Source organism: Tasmannia lanceolata, unplaced genomic scaffold (assembly GCF_043159265.1).
Source record: "Tasmannia lanceolata isolate RefF3 unplaced genomic scaffold, GAP_Taslan_0.1 ptg000018l, whole genome shotgun sequence".
Taxonomy (NCBI): Eukaryota; Viridiplantae; Streptophyta; class Magnoliopsida; order Canellales; family Winteraceae; genus Tasmannia; species Tasmannia lanceolata.
In genome coordinates, this window is record NW_027518695.1 from 61,404,183 (window position 1) to 61,422,422 (window position 18,240).

The 18,240-nt window shown below is 41.0% G+C and overlaps 1 protein-coding gene across 1 annotated transcript in view; it reads left to right on the top strand.

Annotated features, from left to right (window-relative positions):
• The first annotated feature begins 323 nt into the window (after positions 1-323).
• Positions 324-18,240, top strand: part of LOC143849572 (2-oxoglutarate-dependent dioxygenase family protein) — a 30,134-nt gene continuing 12,217 nt past the window's right edge. Inside the window, exons 1-2 of the mRNA XM_077358636.1 lie at positions 324-362; positions 5,475-5,819. Of these exons, the coding sequence (XP_077214751.1) occupies positions 324-362; positions 5,475-5,819 (384 nt within the window). The remainder of the gene's footprint in view (positions 363-5,474; positions 5,820-18,240) is intronic.

The window sequence follows — 18,240 nt, forward strand, 5'->3', positions numbered from 1 at the left end:
CTGCATGAGACCGAAAATTTCTCATGTTGGCCTACAATATCAATGGTCCTACTTCCACATGCCACCGCTAAAGTGGCCTGTGATGTGCAACTAGGCTTACATTTTTTATTTATTTATTTATTTTTATGATGGATCTGTAAATGAAAGCTTGTTTTTGTTCATAGGTTCCCTTTCGCGAGGATCCTTCAGGGTTTTCCCGCTTTGACATTTGCTACAGAGTGCCGAAGAAAGTAAAGTCTCCTTTGCTGACAAAGGATGTGGAAGAAACGAAGGAACTTGAACACTATGAGAACGATCTTTGTGTCCAAGCATTGGAGCCCGGAATGATTCTTTTAAAAAATTGTATCAGTCATAGTGGCCAGGTACCATTCCTTTATTAACATGTTTGTCTTGCAAAACTTATTGGATTTTTACTGCATCATCAAGATTATCTGGTAATATTATGAGACTGTCTATTTTTCTTATATTTGCAATGATGATTGTATATGGTTATGTTTTTTCCTATTACAAGAATAATCTCACCCATCTCTACTTTCTCATGGATTAAATGAAATTTATTGGCACATTCTTAGTTCTCACATGAAGAACTTGATTCTGTGGCATCTTAATGGCACTCAAATTATCACGAAAAGGTAATCTTTAGCAAATTCCACATCCTTGAAAGCTCTGTAGTGAGAGATGCGATGGGCCTATACCCTGCTTCCATACTAGACCTAATACTATTCTTTGTTTACTGTTTCTCTAAGGTAAGAAATATAGGATACTTCACCTTTGATAGTGAAATATCGATTTCCAGACTTTTAATGGCACTCAAAGCAACCTTTGATCGTGAAATATCGATTGCTCGTTGAACCCTGTGAATCATGTGTATGTATGATACTCCATCCTAACTTTCCCACTGCAATAAGTTGGGAGGCTATTCCTCCCAGAACAAAGGGATCAAAACCTACCCTTTAACAAACTATCCTACATATGTGGCCTGCTATCAGGATCACCTACCCGGTTTTTATCAAAATGCCCCTCCATCAGAACACCTTGGCCTTGGAGTCTTCCATCAAACAACCGATAGTCCGTTGTTCTCCTTGTATTGTAGTCATTTTAGTTGCTTGTAAATCTCCCTCTTTGGAAACATATAAATGTTTACTGACCTAATTTATAACATATGCAATATCATGTCCTTTTAGTGGAAGGTATTGTAGTGCTGCAACCATACTAACGATAGATGAGAGGATGGCTTTTGTCTCTTCTCCTCCTCCCTCACAGGCGATCTTTTTGTTATAAACTGATGGGGTATGAACCAACTTACAGTTCATTATGTTGAACTTTGATAGTCAATCTGATATTTATTTTCTTTGAGGCATAGTCCCTCTGTGTTTAATTACAACACTAATGAATTAATGTAATTCCCCGGGACCCTTGTTTCATCATCGGCACTCCCAATGATAATTATAGCATCAACCTAAACCAAAATGAGAACCATACATGACTGAGCATGCTCAGAAATAAGGATTTGTTTGATTTTTTTTATACTCTTAGTCTATTTAGTGATTCATGAAGTTGGTGAAACCATGCTCTGGTTACCATATCCCATTGGCGTTTCATATGCCTCTGGTTGTTCCATGTCAACTTCTGCCTTTAGATGACCTTATCAGAAAACAGATTTTACATCCATATGAGATAGCTACGTCACAAATATCTCCGATATTTTCAAAATATCACTTTTTTATCGCGACATTTTTATAAAACGACAAAATCCCAAAGTAATCTCGAGATCTTAATATTATAGGAATATTTTCGTTTTTATCATAAATTATCGCGATAATATCACGATATTATCCCGATATATTTTATGATACTTTTATTTTATATTTTTTCTTAAATTATATTTATTTATATATTTTTTAAATAATTTTATTTTTACCTTCTTTCCCCAATATAAACCCAAAAAAATAAAAAATAAAAAATATATCCTTAGATTTTCCCTTCCCAAGAACGATATTTGTGACATAGGGAGATAGGGACCACCCCAAAGTATTTACTAACGCTATAAGCAATCGAACGATGGTACTTTTAACAAAAGACTAACAATCTCTTTATATTATAGTCCCTATTGTTTATTATAACTGTCAGGGAATTTAACCGGGTAGAACTCACCCCTAAAAGCTAGCCATTAGAGGGAGGGTGCCCACTCCCTTATAATCCATCCCCATCCACTTCACTTATCTGATGTGGGACTATTTGCTTTCGCGTGGAACCCCAACAATCTCCCCCTCCACGCGGAAGCAACGTGGACAATCTCGCCCCTCCACGCGGTGGCAACGTGGGAACCACGAGATACTACATCGGGGTCTCTGAGATCTTCCCTGAGGGACATTCCCGCCCTCAGAGGCAAACCAGGGTTACCACGCCCTAAGCTCTGATATCACTTGTTGAGAAAATCCGCCAGGCAAATCAATCTGATTGTGCACAAATTAAACGGAAAAGTAAAAGTAACAAACAAGCCACAACATGAACACCATGATTTTACGTGGTTCGGCCAAGCCGACTCCATGGGTGAGAAACATGATCTTCCACTATGAGAAAAACAAGATACAAGGATTACAATGGATTAGTCTCAAAACCCGCAACCCGCAACCCCTTACTTGCTTCTCAAACCAAGACCGTACACAAGAGGAAACTCGAGAAAATTCCCAAGAGAAAACCTAAGAAGATACCTTCAGAAGAACCCGAGAAGAGACCCCAAGAATAAACATTCTCCGTCCTTTTCCTTCTCTTTCTCTCTCTTCCGTTGTCTCTCTCATCCTCTCTCTCTCTCTCTCTCTCTCTCTCTCTCTCTCTCTCTCTCTCTCTCTCTCTCTCTCTCTCTCTCTTTTCTCTCCCCTTTGGGGTAGCCAACACACCCCAACAACCGCTTGCTACAACCCTTGCCTCTCACTACTCTTGCCGTTTTCCGAAAGAGAATAAAACCAAGATCCTTTTTATAGGTTTGTACAAAACCTGGAAAAAGACAACGTTTCTGCCTTCCCACCAATTGTGGCAAAAAAAGGCAACTTCCCAACATACCTTGGGAAACAAGGCAACTTTCTAACAATCTCCACCTTGGCTTGTTTCCCAGCCACTTGAAGATTTTTCCGTTGATGTCACCACCCGCCCGCTATCACCGCAAACCACCATTGGCCTTCCAAAGTACCAGCTACACACTCTCGAATTACCTTGGTTCTGACTCCTCTCGATTCGATCAACACGGCAAATGCACATGTGTAGCTGCCAACCCGTTGACTCACCTAGTCAACTTTGGAGAGGGATCTCGATCCATCCTCCTCAATGCAGGTACTGTCATCCTCTCACCATCGTCTGCAACCTGCAAACCTGTCTCTGCACCAACTGCGAAAGAGACCCACATAATTACCCTGTTTCAAACTAGCCATCGAGATCTTAGGAACAGTAGTCACCGTGTCCCAGACCAGACGATATAATCTGCCACACTTCTCTCTTTTCATCAGAACCAAACAGCCATGTGTGATTTTCATGGCTCCACCTGCAACTGAAAACCTGCAACCCCTGGAGTCCAACCGGGCAAGTGACACTATATTCTTCCATATCTTTGGGATATACACCACACCACTCAAAGTACGAACCACTCAATAGAACATCTTGATCTTCACCGTCCTAACTCCCGTGACGTCACAAGTAGATCCGTCACCCAAGGACACTACACCCGCTCTTGTCTCCTGGAACGCATCAAAATATTCCCTCCTAGAGCATATATGAACAGAGCACCTTAAATATAAAATCCACTCATCATGAGGAGAAATGTGATTACCTGTAGAGACTATGAGAACGTCTCCAAACTCTTCACCCTGCTCATCTGTTACCGCCACCACAACATTCGTAGCATCATTGCCCTCCCGGTCAGCTCGCTTTGGACAATTCCGCTTGATGTGGCCATATTCCTTGCAGCGGTAACATTGCACGCCCTTTCCGCCGACCCTAGATCTTGACCTGCCTTATCCCAATCCCCTGTCAGGTGACCTTCCTTCAACTTTTCATCAACCTTGTAGAGTTGATCCACAAGCCCGTTGAACACCGTAATGTGTTCCAGAAGATCTTCGCCTTCTTGCATCTTCAACCCGTACAATTGCCGCTTTAGATACAACCGGTTGGCCAAGATTTTTGACATATAAAGCTTTTCCAACTTCTCCCATAATTTAGGCGCATCTTCTTCTTCCATAACATTAAACATAATACTATCTGCCAGACATAGCCGAATCGTACTGACCGCCCACTCGGTAACCGTCATCTTCTCTAGCTTCCCATCCTTACCCTTCAACGCCTTAGCTAATTCATGTTGAACTAGGATGTCTTTCACTCTCATCTGCCATCGGGTGAAACTGCCATTTCAGTCAAATCTGTCAATGTTGAACTGAGTAGAAATTGATTTTACCGCCATCTCAGATTACTTCGCACTTCTCGGTGTATCTCTCAACCTCGAACAAGAATCTTTCTTGGCCATCTCAGATTACTCCACCTGGCCTCGACGATCGCTCCAACCACAACTCTGATACCACTTGTCAGGGAATTTAACCACATAGAACTCATCCCTAAAAGCTAGCCATTAGAGGGAGGGTGCCCACTCCCTTATAATCCATCCCCATCCACTTCACTTATCTGATGTGGGACTATTTGCTTTCGCGTGTAACCCCAACAATAACCTTTATGTACAAGAAGTACATTGTACCTATCAATGTTGCCATCTTCCTTGTTCTTGAGTGTGTAAACCCACTTCTCTCAATAATCTTCCCTACTAATCCCTCACTCTGTAGCTTGTGTGTATCCCAGGCTCATTTTTTGTGCCCTACTCTTGCTCACATCGAGTCAGCCATCCCAACGAAGTCGTGTATAACAACAAAATGTAACTTCTTGAATACTAGCAGATGTCTATATCTTGTAGGTTCAACGTCACTTGACAGAGCCATTGAAAATCCTTAATGTCCTTTCCTTCACAAACCTCAAAAGGCAGTGAAGAAGATAAAGTTTAAGGGGATCTTAACCTCATTCTGATTTGATTTTAAACTAGTTTAAAATATTTTCTTGGACAATTGGTTTTGGTTGCACAAGAAGGCTGCACCTTTTTGTGAAAAGATTCAGATCAACAAAGTTGTAGCAATAAAGGTTTTTATGATCAAATGTCACCCTTATGTATTACCATTAATCCATCCTTATTTTGACCCACAGGGTCCATATGTTTTGCATTTTAATTTTCTCAAAACTTAATTGTTTTGTGAGTTGTAATTACCAAGGTTGCCAGAGCGGGAATCGAAAGCGGGAATCGAAGCGGGAATCGAAGGCTCCCAGGGAAGAATCCTACTTCCTTGGTAATTACAAACATGAACTATCATTTCTCAATTTTGTGGATTCTTCTAAGATATTGTGTTCTGTTAATTAATCCATTTGCATCGTTTTACTTTTTTTAGGTTAAAATTATCAAAAGATGCCGAGAACTTGGCCTTGGTTCAGGAGGGTTCTATCAACCTGGTTATAGCACTGGTGCAAAATTGCGTCTGCAGATGATGTGTCTGGGTAGAAATTGGGATCCAGAGAGGTTGTACAAGGACACCTTTCGCGAAATTGAAGGTGTAGAGGCTCCTAGTATCCCAGATGAATTCAAGCATTTAGTTAAAGGAGCAATTCAAACTTCTCATGCCTTTCTTAAGAATAGCTCCAAATTGCATCCAGCGGAAAATATACTTCCTAGTATGTCACATGATATTTGCATTGTCAATTTCTATACGAGAAATGGGAAGCTAGGGCTCCATCAGGTATGCAGTTGGATTCATAATTAGTTTTTCCCATTGTTTACCATAATAATTTCTGATATTGCGTGTGTTTGATCAAGTAAGATTTTTCTTGTTTTGTTATTCTGCATTTGATTGCTTTATCATGTCCTGTAAACAGAACTGCAAATCATTAGATTAATTCGAAGCTATTATGCATTCTGCTTTGTGTACTTCTAATTTCACCTTTTATGTTGATAGTGATAAGATTTTTGACCTTTTATTCTATGAGATGAAAATCCAATGAATTTATTTGTATTTTAGTGACAATAGTTTCTTTAGAATTCCTCTAGTTTCCTTAGATCCTTTAGCCTTGTGGTATGTGTCATTGTGATTAATTGATGCCATTCTGGCATTATCTTTTGTTCGGGGTCATATAACACCTAACCTCCTATGAATTAACTTAGTAGTCAACCTAATCTCCTATCAACTAACTTTGAGGGTCGCATGTATTACTGGAGCTCTTCAAGCACAAATGGGTGTTTATAGAAACAAAAACCCCTGATAGGATACGAAGGAAAGATCAAACAAAGAATTTTCCCCTCGATCACCAAACCCAACATCTGTCTGGTTGCCTTGCTGAAATGTATCTTTCCTCCATCCTTTTTGCCGGATCAATGAAAGTGTTTTAATCATCTTTTTAAAAATCTTCTTAAGGACCAATTCCAACACACCTTGTTGCCCTCTGAGTAATCCAACTGAGCCATCATCACATGTTTGTTTATCACAAGCACTTGTAAACCTGAGAAATAGGGGTGCAACTTGGGTCGGGTTCAACCTGATTTTGGCTTGGGTTGGGTTGGGCTAATAATAACTCGGGTCGAGTTCAGGTTAGAGAATGCTGACCCGAATTTATTTCTAGTTGGGTTTGGGTTGAGGCATGAACAACCCAACCCAACCCAACCCGGATCATCCATGCCAAAAAGTTAATATTTCGAAATTGTACCAAAAGGCAATGGCGGGATTTACTTTTCAAAGTCTATATTTAATCTTTGACAGCTATCAGTAAAAGTAAAAGCCTACATATCAGTATTTGACAGCTATCAATAAAGTAAAGCCTTACATTTTAGTATTTGACATCTGTAAAAGTAAAGTTTGACAGCCCATAACATCGTTCTTTTCTCTCCTTTTTAATTCGGGAAAAATACAGGTACACCCCCTCAACTATCTGACACATTCAACTATAACCCTGATTTTTAAAAGTCACCAACTACACCTCCTAAGGCTTCAATTTGTATAAGGTAGACCCCCTCTTTTGAAACACTATCAATGCTAATGAAGACCCAATACCCCCTTCCAAACCCATACCCAAATCCAAACACTACCAAAAACACAGTGTGCCCATATTGTTTGGATGATCCAAAGTGTTCATTTGATGGGCCCTGACATAGATAGGGTGTGCCAAAAAAAATCAGCTCCATAGGATCATCCTAACCCTTTGATATAATGAAGACCCCATACCCCCTTACAAACCCATACCCAAATCCAAACACTACCAAAATGCACATTGTTTAGATGATCCAAAGCGTTCATTTGATGGGCCCTGCCATTGATAGGGTGCGCCCAAAACATCAGCTCCATAGGATCATCCTAACCTTTTGATATGTGGACGGACCCTCAAGTAAGGTGGTCTACCTTATACAAATGGAAACCTCAGGGGGTGTAGTTGGTGACTTTTAAAAGTCAGGGTTATAGTTGAATGTGTCAGAAAGTTGAGGGGTGTAACTGTATTTTTCCCTTTTAATTGTTTTTTGCATATCCCAATATCCACATATAGTTCCATTCCCCATCTTGCTCCACGTGTATACCAACCACACAAGAAAGTTAATATTTTTTTGACATTTATCTCTTCTTCTCTCCTGGTTATCTCAACCAACTCTAAATCCAGAAAGAATAAAGAAAGAAGAAGAAGATTTTGTTTCTCCCTGTTATCTCCTCAAACCTAGGAAGAAGAAATAAAGAAGAGGACCTTGATTTTGTCTCTCCTCTAACCCTAAACCCGCGAAAGAAGTAAAAAAAAAGAGGTCTAGGTTCAGTTAGGTATTCTTCCTCTATCAATTTTGGTTTTTTCTCTTATGCATCTGGTTTTTTGGTTCTTTGTTTGTTAGGTTTTCTCCTCTACATCTTTTTTTTTTGGTATTGACATTTGCTATTCCTAAAAGTGCCAAATAAGGGACGAGTTGTTCCCTAACAGGCTACAACAGTACCGCCCCCTACATATAGTAGGATCAACTTACATATCTGTTATATACTACCCATCTCCATTCCCTATTACATTACCCAATAGCCTAACTTGTATCAGATCTAAACAAAAGTGCCATATTTGTGGGCCCCATCAAGTCATAATATATGTCCGCCATGCCACGCAAACATCTCCACTTCATCCTAGCTGGCGATTTCGATTTTCAAAAATTCTGCTTGAATACCTAGAGCTATTGTGTGCCCCTAACCGTGCACGATAGCCATTTCTTCTAACGTACACAAGGCATCTTCTTCGCCTGCATTTACAGAGAGAGAGAGAGAGAGAGAGAGAGAGAGAGAGAGAGAGAGAGAGAGCCGGTAGTCTTTTTCGGCAACTATCCCTGCCGGCCACCACCTCCTTCTTCATGGTCAGCACCTCCAGTCCATCCTATATCCCGTCCACAAAAGCCATCCATCTCCACCTTTTAAACCTAGCCACCACCACCACCATCTACTTCAAGATCTAAACCCACGTCCACCACAACCCATTTTCTTCACCCCATTTTCTGGTCAATAACCCATCTTCACCGCCCGATCTTTGGTGGAGCACCGCCACCAAGCCCCGACGGACCTCTAGTCAGTCCGGCCTCAATGGCCTCCAGACGGTCTCCAAATCCGGTAACCTACGGACCTTCCACAGCCTCCAGATCTGGCCTCCACAACCTCACTTCTCTCCACAACCTCTAGATTTGGTCTCCACGGCCTCTAGATTCGGTCTCCACGGCCTCCTGCTCGAAGACCTTTAGCCATTGTTGAGAAATTGAGAAGCTTTGGAGCCGAATGGCGCTGTCCCCGTTGAGCTTTGATGAAGTGCTTGAATCGAGCGGGTAGAAAGCAAGTGAAGAGGACCAAGGATCTAGGACTCCTTACTCATTTCTCCAAAGAATTTTCTTATCTACAAACTCCTCATGGCAAATGCGCCGGCCCCAACCAGACTAATGGCCGAAATAAGGGTTTGGAATCAAAGGTGGAAGACGATGTCTAAGATGATTGATGGTGGTGATGAGGAGATCAGAGGTGGTGTAGAAATAGAAAAGGATTGAGAGGCTCCTCCAAGAAAATCCAGATATGGGGCCCATCTCTTCTCTTTTGCATCCCCCTTTCTTCCTTAAACCATAACCAAGAACAGGCTCCTCTGCCGAACGAAATCTCCCCCCCCCCCCCCCCCCCGCTCGAACCTCTTCCTTCAAGCTTCTTCTCCAACCCAAACCCTAATCTCCAACACCCTGTTTCTCTTGCAAACCCTAATCTGTGCCCCCTTTGCAAACTTTCCTCAAAATCTAAGATGGGTTCTCCTCCAAACCCTCCAACAAGCTTCTTTAATCTTTCCTTTTTTTCGCCTATAAATGTTCCTCTTTCCTTCTTTTTTTTTTTTTTTCCGTGGAACATGTTTTTACTAGTTATGTAAAGATTTGCCAAGATTTTTCTGATCGATTCTCCCTTCGTTTAGGCGCCATGTCTTGAATTTTCTGTTTGTTGGAATGTTTCATTGTACATGGTTTTGTGAAATCGGGTTGGGTTCGGGTCGGAAAAATCACATGTCGGGTTGGGTCGGGTTGACAATGCTCGGGTTAAGAGTCGGGTTGGGTTCGGGTTAGGTTCAGGTTGGCTTCAACCTGACCCAACCCGACCCGAGTTGCACTCCTACTGAGAAATGATCCATTAATAGAATCTCGACAGTTAATATCCTCCCGAAATCTGATTTCATTGCCCATATCTATGCTAAATTTAATATCCTCGTTTAGTTTATTGAAAACCTTGCATATGGATCTCCAAGCAGTCAAGCACCAGAACTTTTTCCATGATGAGTCATTTTCATGTCCAAATCTTATTTTGCTGAAATCACACCACCCCAAAGAGCCTTCTTTTCTTCCCCATTTCTCCAACCATTTACCCAGTAGGGCCAAATTCTTTCATTTGAAATTGCCACTTGGTGCAGCAGAAATGGAAATTGCAAGTTTTGAAATTAAATTAAAACTTAAAACAAAACCAAGCACATACCCAAATGAAAGACAATATAGAGAGAAGGGTATGGTGCTGTTTCAAAGACAAACAACAAATAAAAGGGTAAAAATCCATTTATGTCGTTTAGCTTTGGTATGGGCTGAAGTCTTGGTCAACTGATTGTTGGCCCTGTTTGGTTGCTCAAACGCTCAACATTCATTGGAGTTTAAAATGCCAATGAACTTCCAATGAATGTCGATTCCATGTTTGGTTGCCAATATTACATTGAAACTCCATTTGACTCCCATACATGTTTGGGACATCTTCATTGCTTTTTTTCCCTACATAGCGCCCATGTGGCACTAATGTACCATCGTCTCATCTTCCAACCAAATTTTACCAAAATGGTGTTTTTGGGTAGAAGAAAAGTGGAAAATGTCTTCTCTTATTCTCTTTCTCTCTCTTCTCTATCTTTCTCTCTACCAAACTCTATATTGGTAAAGACACCCCTACTTTTTCCACTACTCTCCGAGAGGATTGCCGCGCAACCAAACACTACTTACCACTTTTCCACTATTCTCCGAGTGGAAATTCTAGACACCTTTTATGCTTGTCTACTCCCTTTTGACTTCTTATTCCACTACTCTCCAAGTCACTCCGAGCAACGAAAAAGGGCCTTAGTGCTTCGTGAGGCACTAGATGTCTTTCCTTGTTGGTGACGGCCTTTCTGATGTGCCAATGGCCCAAGTTTTACTTCAACTTTAACGGCTAATAAATAACCTTCTTTAACGGTCCAAATTTCTTTGGTGACATGCTCATTATGAGTTTGAATTCGAATGCTTCCAACCTAGCAAGCAACAAGTTGTTGTTCAGTTCAACTAGGCTAACTCTTGTTAGCTTGAAAAATTCATACTCTTCACTAGTTGTCGTGAATTATCGTACCGGCTCAACAAAGCTTCTGCATAATGGGCTGATAAAAAGCTTTCCCTAATCTTCTATCAGGTCTTATCATTGAATTTAGGGTAGTCCTTCTCACCCCCTTGACTGTTGTATGCATTTTTTTTTTTTGGGCAAGCTGGGGTTAGGCGGACCCCTACCAGATATATTAAAAAATCAACAAAGATACAACATGAAAGCAGGAGAGCAAGCCCCCCTCACATCTGTAGAGGAGGCAAACAAAAGACCAAACAAGGTGGCCAAGGGACACCCAAACAAGCAGATACAACACAACAAAATAGAAAAAACTGAACAACAACGATATAAGGAGACCAAAAGAACACAACACAGCCTAGACCAGGCAGCCAAAAACAAGCAGCACCAGAAACAACACAGCAGGCCAAATCTCAAGATCTCAAACCTCCCGGAATGAGCCCACGAAATGGGACCCGGCGTCCAGGGGAAGAGATCGAAATTGATTTTGGAGAGATGGATGGGAGCACGCAAGATGAAGGTGGCCGAAGGAGGGAAGCAACTGATTTTCCTTTTTATCCTTCTTGTTTTGAACTATGTTCCAAGGACCTTCAGGGGAATGGGGAGCTGATGGAGGGTCATTGTTGGAAGGGGTGAGGTCCAAATCTTGAAGGGCCGAAAATTTATTTTTTGGATCCTAATTTGCGGAGATCCGGATCCAATTTCTATTCCTTTAGAAGATTCTCTGATGTTCATCCGAGTCTGAGCATAATCCGCATCCTCATTGATATGAGGTGGAGCCTTGCTTTGATATGGGGCAGTAAAACCCACCTTATCAGGCACTGTGCTAGGCTTTTTACAACCCATTGACTCTTTGTGATCTGACTAGCTTGAGGGCATCTCTGAGGGCAAATCAGGGGGCAATTATTAGTGGAGTGACTGAAATCTTGGCAAGGGATACATGGATTGGGCTTCCATTTATATTCAACTACTTGGGTCTCATCACCTGTGGGGGTCTGAATATGGATGATATCTGGAAGGGGAGAGGTTGCAAACACTTCAACACATAATCTGGCATATTTTAGCCTTGAGGACTCAGCTATTTGCGTATCCATATATAGGTGCTTGCCAATGATGCTGGCTAGTTTACCTAATCCAGTGGAGGTCCAGTATTTGAGATGCAGAGCCAGGAATTTAGCCATATTGGAATCGAAGAGAGCTTCAGTTTCTCAAGGGCGCAGCCCGGGGACCATTTTTGCAATATCGGAGCTCTCCCACCATATGTTGTGGAAGTTTCCATGACTTTAGTGCAATCTTCCTCCAAGTTGAATTTGAAAATGTAGAAACTGCTGTGAAGGGCAATAAGTTCAAACTCCCCTTTTAACTGCCATATTCTTGAGAGATGGTTCTTTAAATCTAAGTAGTAAGGCCTGCGACCCAAGAAGTACCCAAGGAGACATTTGTCCCATTTAGTTTTTGCTTCATTGAAATTTCCATCCCTAAAAGCTGCCTTTTGGACTCCATCTTCAGAGGTAATGGGGGAAATGGAGGGAACTGAGGTGTCAACCGGTTTGGAAGGACTTTTTCCAAACAACTCTTTCCATTTGCCATGAGCAAGATCTTTCGATGGGGAGGATAGGGGAGGAGAAAAGGTGGGGAATGAAGCACTGTTGTATGCATTGACACCAAATTAGGAGTAATTTGGTTTGACGGTCATCTTCAGGGTTACGTCTCGATGGAGGCCACCGACCCAATGCGATTGTAGTTATTGACTACCGAGCAAAATCACAGTGGGGCCCATTATTGAGGTTCTGCAGGATCGATCGTCAGATCCCTGCAACGATCCCACTCATAACTCGAATGACCAATTTATATCCTTTGGATAAGGGTCCCGCATTTACTAGATTGGATGGACGGACTAGATTCGTCGCATTTGATGCGAGGGAAAAGATTTACGTAGTTCCTTTGGTGTATACATACCCAAGTTATGAATTCTGTTTAGTTCCAGCCGGAACGCACCGGAATTCCGGTTCCGGTTCGGATTCCAGAATAGAATACCCTATTTTTCCTTTTTGTTTCGCATTCCGGGCGAAACACCCTGTTTCGTCCGGAATTTGCTGGAAAGGCGGAAAAATCAAAAAAATTACGGCCGTTAGGGACTTTTTTACACATTTACCCTCATTTTATGACCGTTTTGTAGTTGTTGGGAGGGCATTTTTCGTCTTTTTGCACCCCAAAAGCTATAAATTGCCCTCTAACCATTGTTTTTACACCATCTTCTCCTACAGTTGCAAGTCTTATCTTCTAAACTACATACAACTACACTACAAGTCTCCACTTCTATGACTACAAAGATTATCTCAAAGGCTTTTATAGTTCCACTACATGCTCAAGATCAAAGGCTTTTATCTCCTACAACTATAAGCTCTACTACACTAAAGACAATAGCTTATCTCCTACAACCTACGGCTTCTTCACCTTATTATCTTTGAAGGCTCCTACTATCTTTCCTCCAAAAGGCGTAAGGATAGTTAAAGTTTTATTTGATTTAATTTCGTTTCATTTCCTTACTCTTTTTCTTTATTTCAACTTAAAATATAAGTTCTTTTGAAGGAGGCTTATCTATTGGTTCCACAGCTGCTAGATCAGATGACTCGGCATGGGCTTATGGCCTAGTGATTCCAGGTCAACAAAACTGTGTTAAATGCACCTTTTGTGATAAACTCATAAAGGGGGGAGGTATAACCCGGTTTAAAGAACATCTAGCGGGTGTTCCTGGCGAAGTAGGTGCATGTAAAAAAGTGAATGCCGATGTAAAATTGAGAATGGGGTAAATGTTAGGCGAAATGAGAAAAGAAAGGGCTAGGAAAAGTGTAACAAGGGCAGATGTGGGTAGTTTTTATGCCACACCAGAAGAGGAGGAGGAGGAGGAGGAGGAGGAGGGGGATGAGGACGAACCGATGAGACTACCTGCACCTAGGCGTAAGGGGAAAGAAGCTGTTGTAGAACCGAGTGGGGCAAAGAGGAAAAAGAAGGGTCTTGTAGGGGGGTTGAAAGATTTCTTTGCACCACAAACAACCCCCGGATCCCAGCCAAGCATTAAGAGTGCTTTAGCAACAAAAGAAACCGTTGATCCGGCAAATATGGCAGTTGGCATTCTTTGCTATGATGTCAACCTGCCCTTCAATGTTGCCAATTCACCATATTGGCAGCCGATGTTTGATGCCATAAATGTCGTAGGCTCAAGTTATAAGGTGCCTACTTTTCACAATTTAAGGGAGGGGGCATATTGAAGAGAACTATAGAAGAATTAAGCAACTACTTGGGGTGGTTAAGAATTCATGGGGAACCAGTGGTTGTAGCATTATGGTCGATGGATGGACATACACCAGACAACGTGCCTTAATTAACTTTTTGGTGTACTGTCCTAAAGGAGTAGTTTTACTAAAATCCATTAATGCATCTGGCATAGTGAAGAATGCTGATGCGTTGTTCGCAATTTTTGATGAGATTGTTTTGGAGGTAGGTCAGAAAAATGTAGTGCAGTTTATAACTAATAGTGAGCCAAGTTATAAAGCTCCTGGGAAGACATTAGAAATCAAATATAACACCTTCTTCTGGACCCCGTGCAGCCCATTATTTAGACATGATCTTAGAGCACCTGGGCAAAGCGGATGTGTTTCCTCTAATAGGAAGCACAATTGACAGGGCTCGAAAGGTTACGAGGTTTATCTACAACCGCACAGGCCTACTGAACTGATGAGATAGAAATTCACAGGTGGGAGGGACTTGTGTCGTCCTACGTGGACCAGATTTGCTACAAATTTTATTAGCATACAAAGTCTGGTGCTGACCTATATTTATGGAAATAAGTCAGGTAGGGAACGTTATCTAATAATTATAAAATCCGGGTGCCACATCCCCTTAACACGGTTTTCAAATTTCGTTATGTGTTAGAGGAAAACGTGTGAAAACGGTAATTAAAGTCTCGTGGGTCCCACTGCATTCAATTTCAACGTTTGAGTAAAGCTGAATGTGGTTTGCAGAGGGCGTGACACGTGGCACAGCCTCAGCTTCCCACATTTAGCTTTACTTATATATATAGATTGCCAACAAATTCTCACAACTAGGGGCAGAAAAAAGAGTAATTACTATTATACCTTCCAAGAATATTTGGTGAATGATATGGAAAACAATGAGTTGAAACTACAAAAATGTTCATTTTACAACAAACTAAACATATCCTTTTGTATAGATATAGAAATGCTAAATATGAGTTTGCCCTTTTATATGCTAAAAAAATGGTTTTTGTTAGGCTTCCACCCTAGATGACCATGTTAGAGATTTGTTCCTCCACACTTGTTCTTATATTCTTTGCTCTGGTTTTAAGGGTATTTTTTTCTTATTCCACATTTCATCTCAAGTGGAGTAGTTTTGGTTATGTTTAGTGTATCTAAAGTAGGGCCGTTTATGTCATCTATCACCTCTATGAATTGAATTTAGTTGGTTGACCGACCAAAAAGGAACTAAGATAGAAATCCGTGCTAGCTTTCATTATATCAAGAGCCCATAGCAAGGGGCTCTAGGGTCTTGTTTTGCAGCAACATTTGGCTCCCTCAAAGTTTAAGTTTGAAGAGCTTTACAAAGTTACGTAGCAATCACAAGGGAACATTATAAGTCCTGTAGTAATTATCTGTCGATAACAAACCAACAAAGCTATTGACTGTTAAGTTCATTGCAGTAGAGAACTTCAACATCTTGGACTAACCACTATAATATCACGGCTTGGGAGGCTGCTTCTTCCTTTCTTTGGTGGGTTATATTGATTAAGGCAGTTCTTCTCTTCTTGGGTGGGTTAGATTGATTAAGGCCTTTCTTAATCTTCTATCTTGTTATATGTCTGTCAGTCCTTTTTTTTTCAAGTTCATATTATAGTGAGTGATAAATATGAGATGTTGCAATCTTGTAGAGGAATCCTTGGTTGTAGAACGATGAAAAATGCATGAGTTTCAGTTAATCTTGGAAGAAGGGGGGTGTCATCAAAAGCAAGGTCTCAATTTATAACTTTAAGCAACACGTAAAATTAGATGATATCTGGTAAGAGTGGGCATAGTGAGTGATAAATCTGAGATGATGCAATCTTGTGGAGGAAACCTCTGTTGGAGAACAATGAGAAATGCATGAGTTTCAGTTGTCCTGGAAGGTGTGTAAACAAAAACAAGGTCTCAAATCTTTAAATTTTGGCAATCAGACACAATAATAGATTGAAACGAAGGGAAATTGAGAAATACTTGGGACCCTCCTCTATTGCGACAGCAGAAGACTCTTAAGCTTTGGGAGTTTACTTAAATGTATAGTCTATAATTGAGGGAGAGGGCTCCTTATCCACCACTCCCAATTCCTGCACCTCTTCCTCTACACTGATTATCTCCTCCATTTCTTCACACTCGGCTATAATGAGATGTTCCAACTGGTGGAGGTCTCGTGCTATGTTCCACGAGAAGAGATCCTTCAACCTAGGGCAGATTTCAATGTTTATTGTTCGTAGATTTTGGAAGGTTAAAGGATGTGGCAATGAGGAGAAATTTTGTCTTGCCTATTCGGCAATGTCACCTCCTTCCAATTTTGAGCAATGACAAATAAGAAGTATCTCCAATTGTTGAAGGAACAGGGGAGAATAGACATCTCAAGCTCTTGCATTGCATCAAACAACTTCTTTAGGTTGTGGAGGGTTCCAATTGGAGGCATGACCTCCTTTCATACATGACAGCTTGGCATACATTATGATTCCATTCTTTTCAACGTAGAGAGAGGCGATGTAGGAATAGCATAACCATCTTCTGTGATCCCCTTTTCGTAGTGAAATACCTCCTCTAACTCTTCACATTCACCTAATTTAAGTTTCTCCTAGCTTTGCAATTCTTGAAGTAGGATCATATGCAAAGATATTTTTTAATTTCGTGCCATGGTAAATGTTCAAGTCTATTAGGTTCCCAAATAATCTAATAGGAGACGGGCCATGGCAGATTTTCTCTAATTTCTCCATGCCAATGTAAAAAGTAGTAGGGGCGGACCGAAAACAACTTGGGTAGAAACAATGAGGAAAGACTTCATGGCTAGGAACATAATAGGGAACATGACCTTGGATAGGAGAGAATTGAAGAAAATGATCCATGTAGACGAACCCAACTAGTGTTAGGATTAGACTTAGTCAAATTGAGCCGGGTAGATTATTTCACCTTCTTCATGAAAATTTTCTGAAGTATTCATTAGCCGACCCCAACTAGTTTCAGACAAAGGCTTAGTTGAGTTGAGTTCGGTCCAATTGTTGCACTATCCCAAATGCATTTGGTGTAACCCACTGAGATTATTGCATCTAAAACATAGGCATTAGCACTAATCTTTTTAATTATTTTAAAAGGTCCTGCGCCACGAGCATGTAGTTTGCTAACTACACGTTTACCATAACGTCCAGGCCTAATTCTTACCATTACCATATCACCTTCTTTGAATTCTTGAAACCTTCGATGTACATCTGCATAAGATTTGTAAGATTCATTACTAATTATTATCTTTCTTCTTATTTCCGCATGTAAGTCTCGAATGTGCTGCGCAAAAGACTCGGCAGACTCGGAAACTCTAGAACTGGCACTAGCTACAGCAGGAATAAGGTCAACTGGTTTCCTAGGGGAATAGTCTGTGATAATTTGAAAAGGGGAAAGACCTGTACTACGGTTCATAGAACTATTATAGGCAAACTCAGCTTGAGGTAGAACTCTATCCCAACTAGAAAGATTGTCACCAACAAGACACCTAAGGAGATTCCCTAGACTCCTATTAATGACCTCTGTCTAACTATCTGTTTGTGGGTGGTAAGCACAAGAAAATTTCAACTCGGTTCCCATCATACTCCACAAGGTTCTCCAAAAGTGACTGATGAACTTAACATCACGATCAGACACAATTGTTTTTGGGAGACCATGGTGTTTCACAACCTCAGAAAAGAATATCCGAGCAATGGCAGAAGCATCAGATGTCTTAGAACAAGGGATAAAATGAGCCATCTTTGAGAACCTATGTACCACTACATATATAGAACCATGTCTTCTTTGAGTTCTCGGAAGGCCTAAAACAAAATCCATACTCACATCCTCCCATGGGGCATATGGTACTGGAAATGGAGTATACAATCCCGTATTCTGTTAATGCATCTTGGCTGTTGACAAGTTCGACAATGGCTAACAATCCTAGCAACATCTCTCTTTAATCAGGCCAATAGAACCTATCTCAACCAATGATATGGTCTTATCTC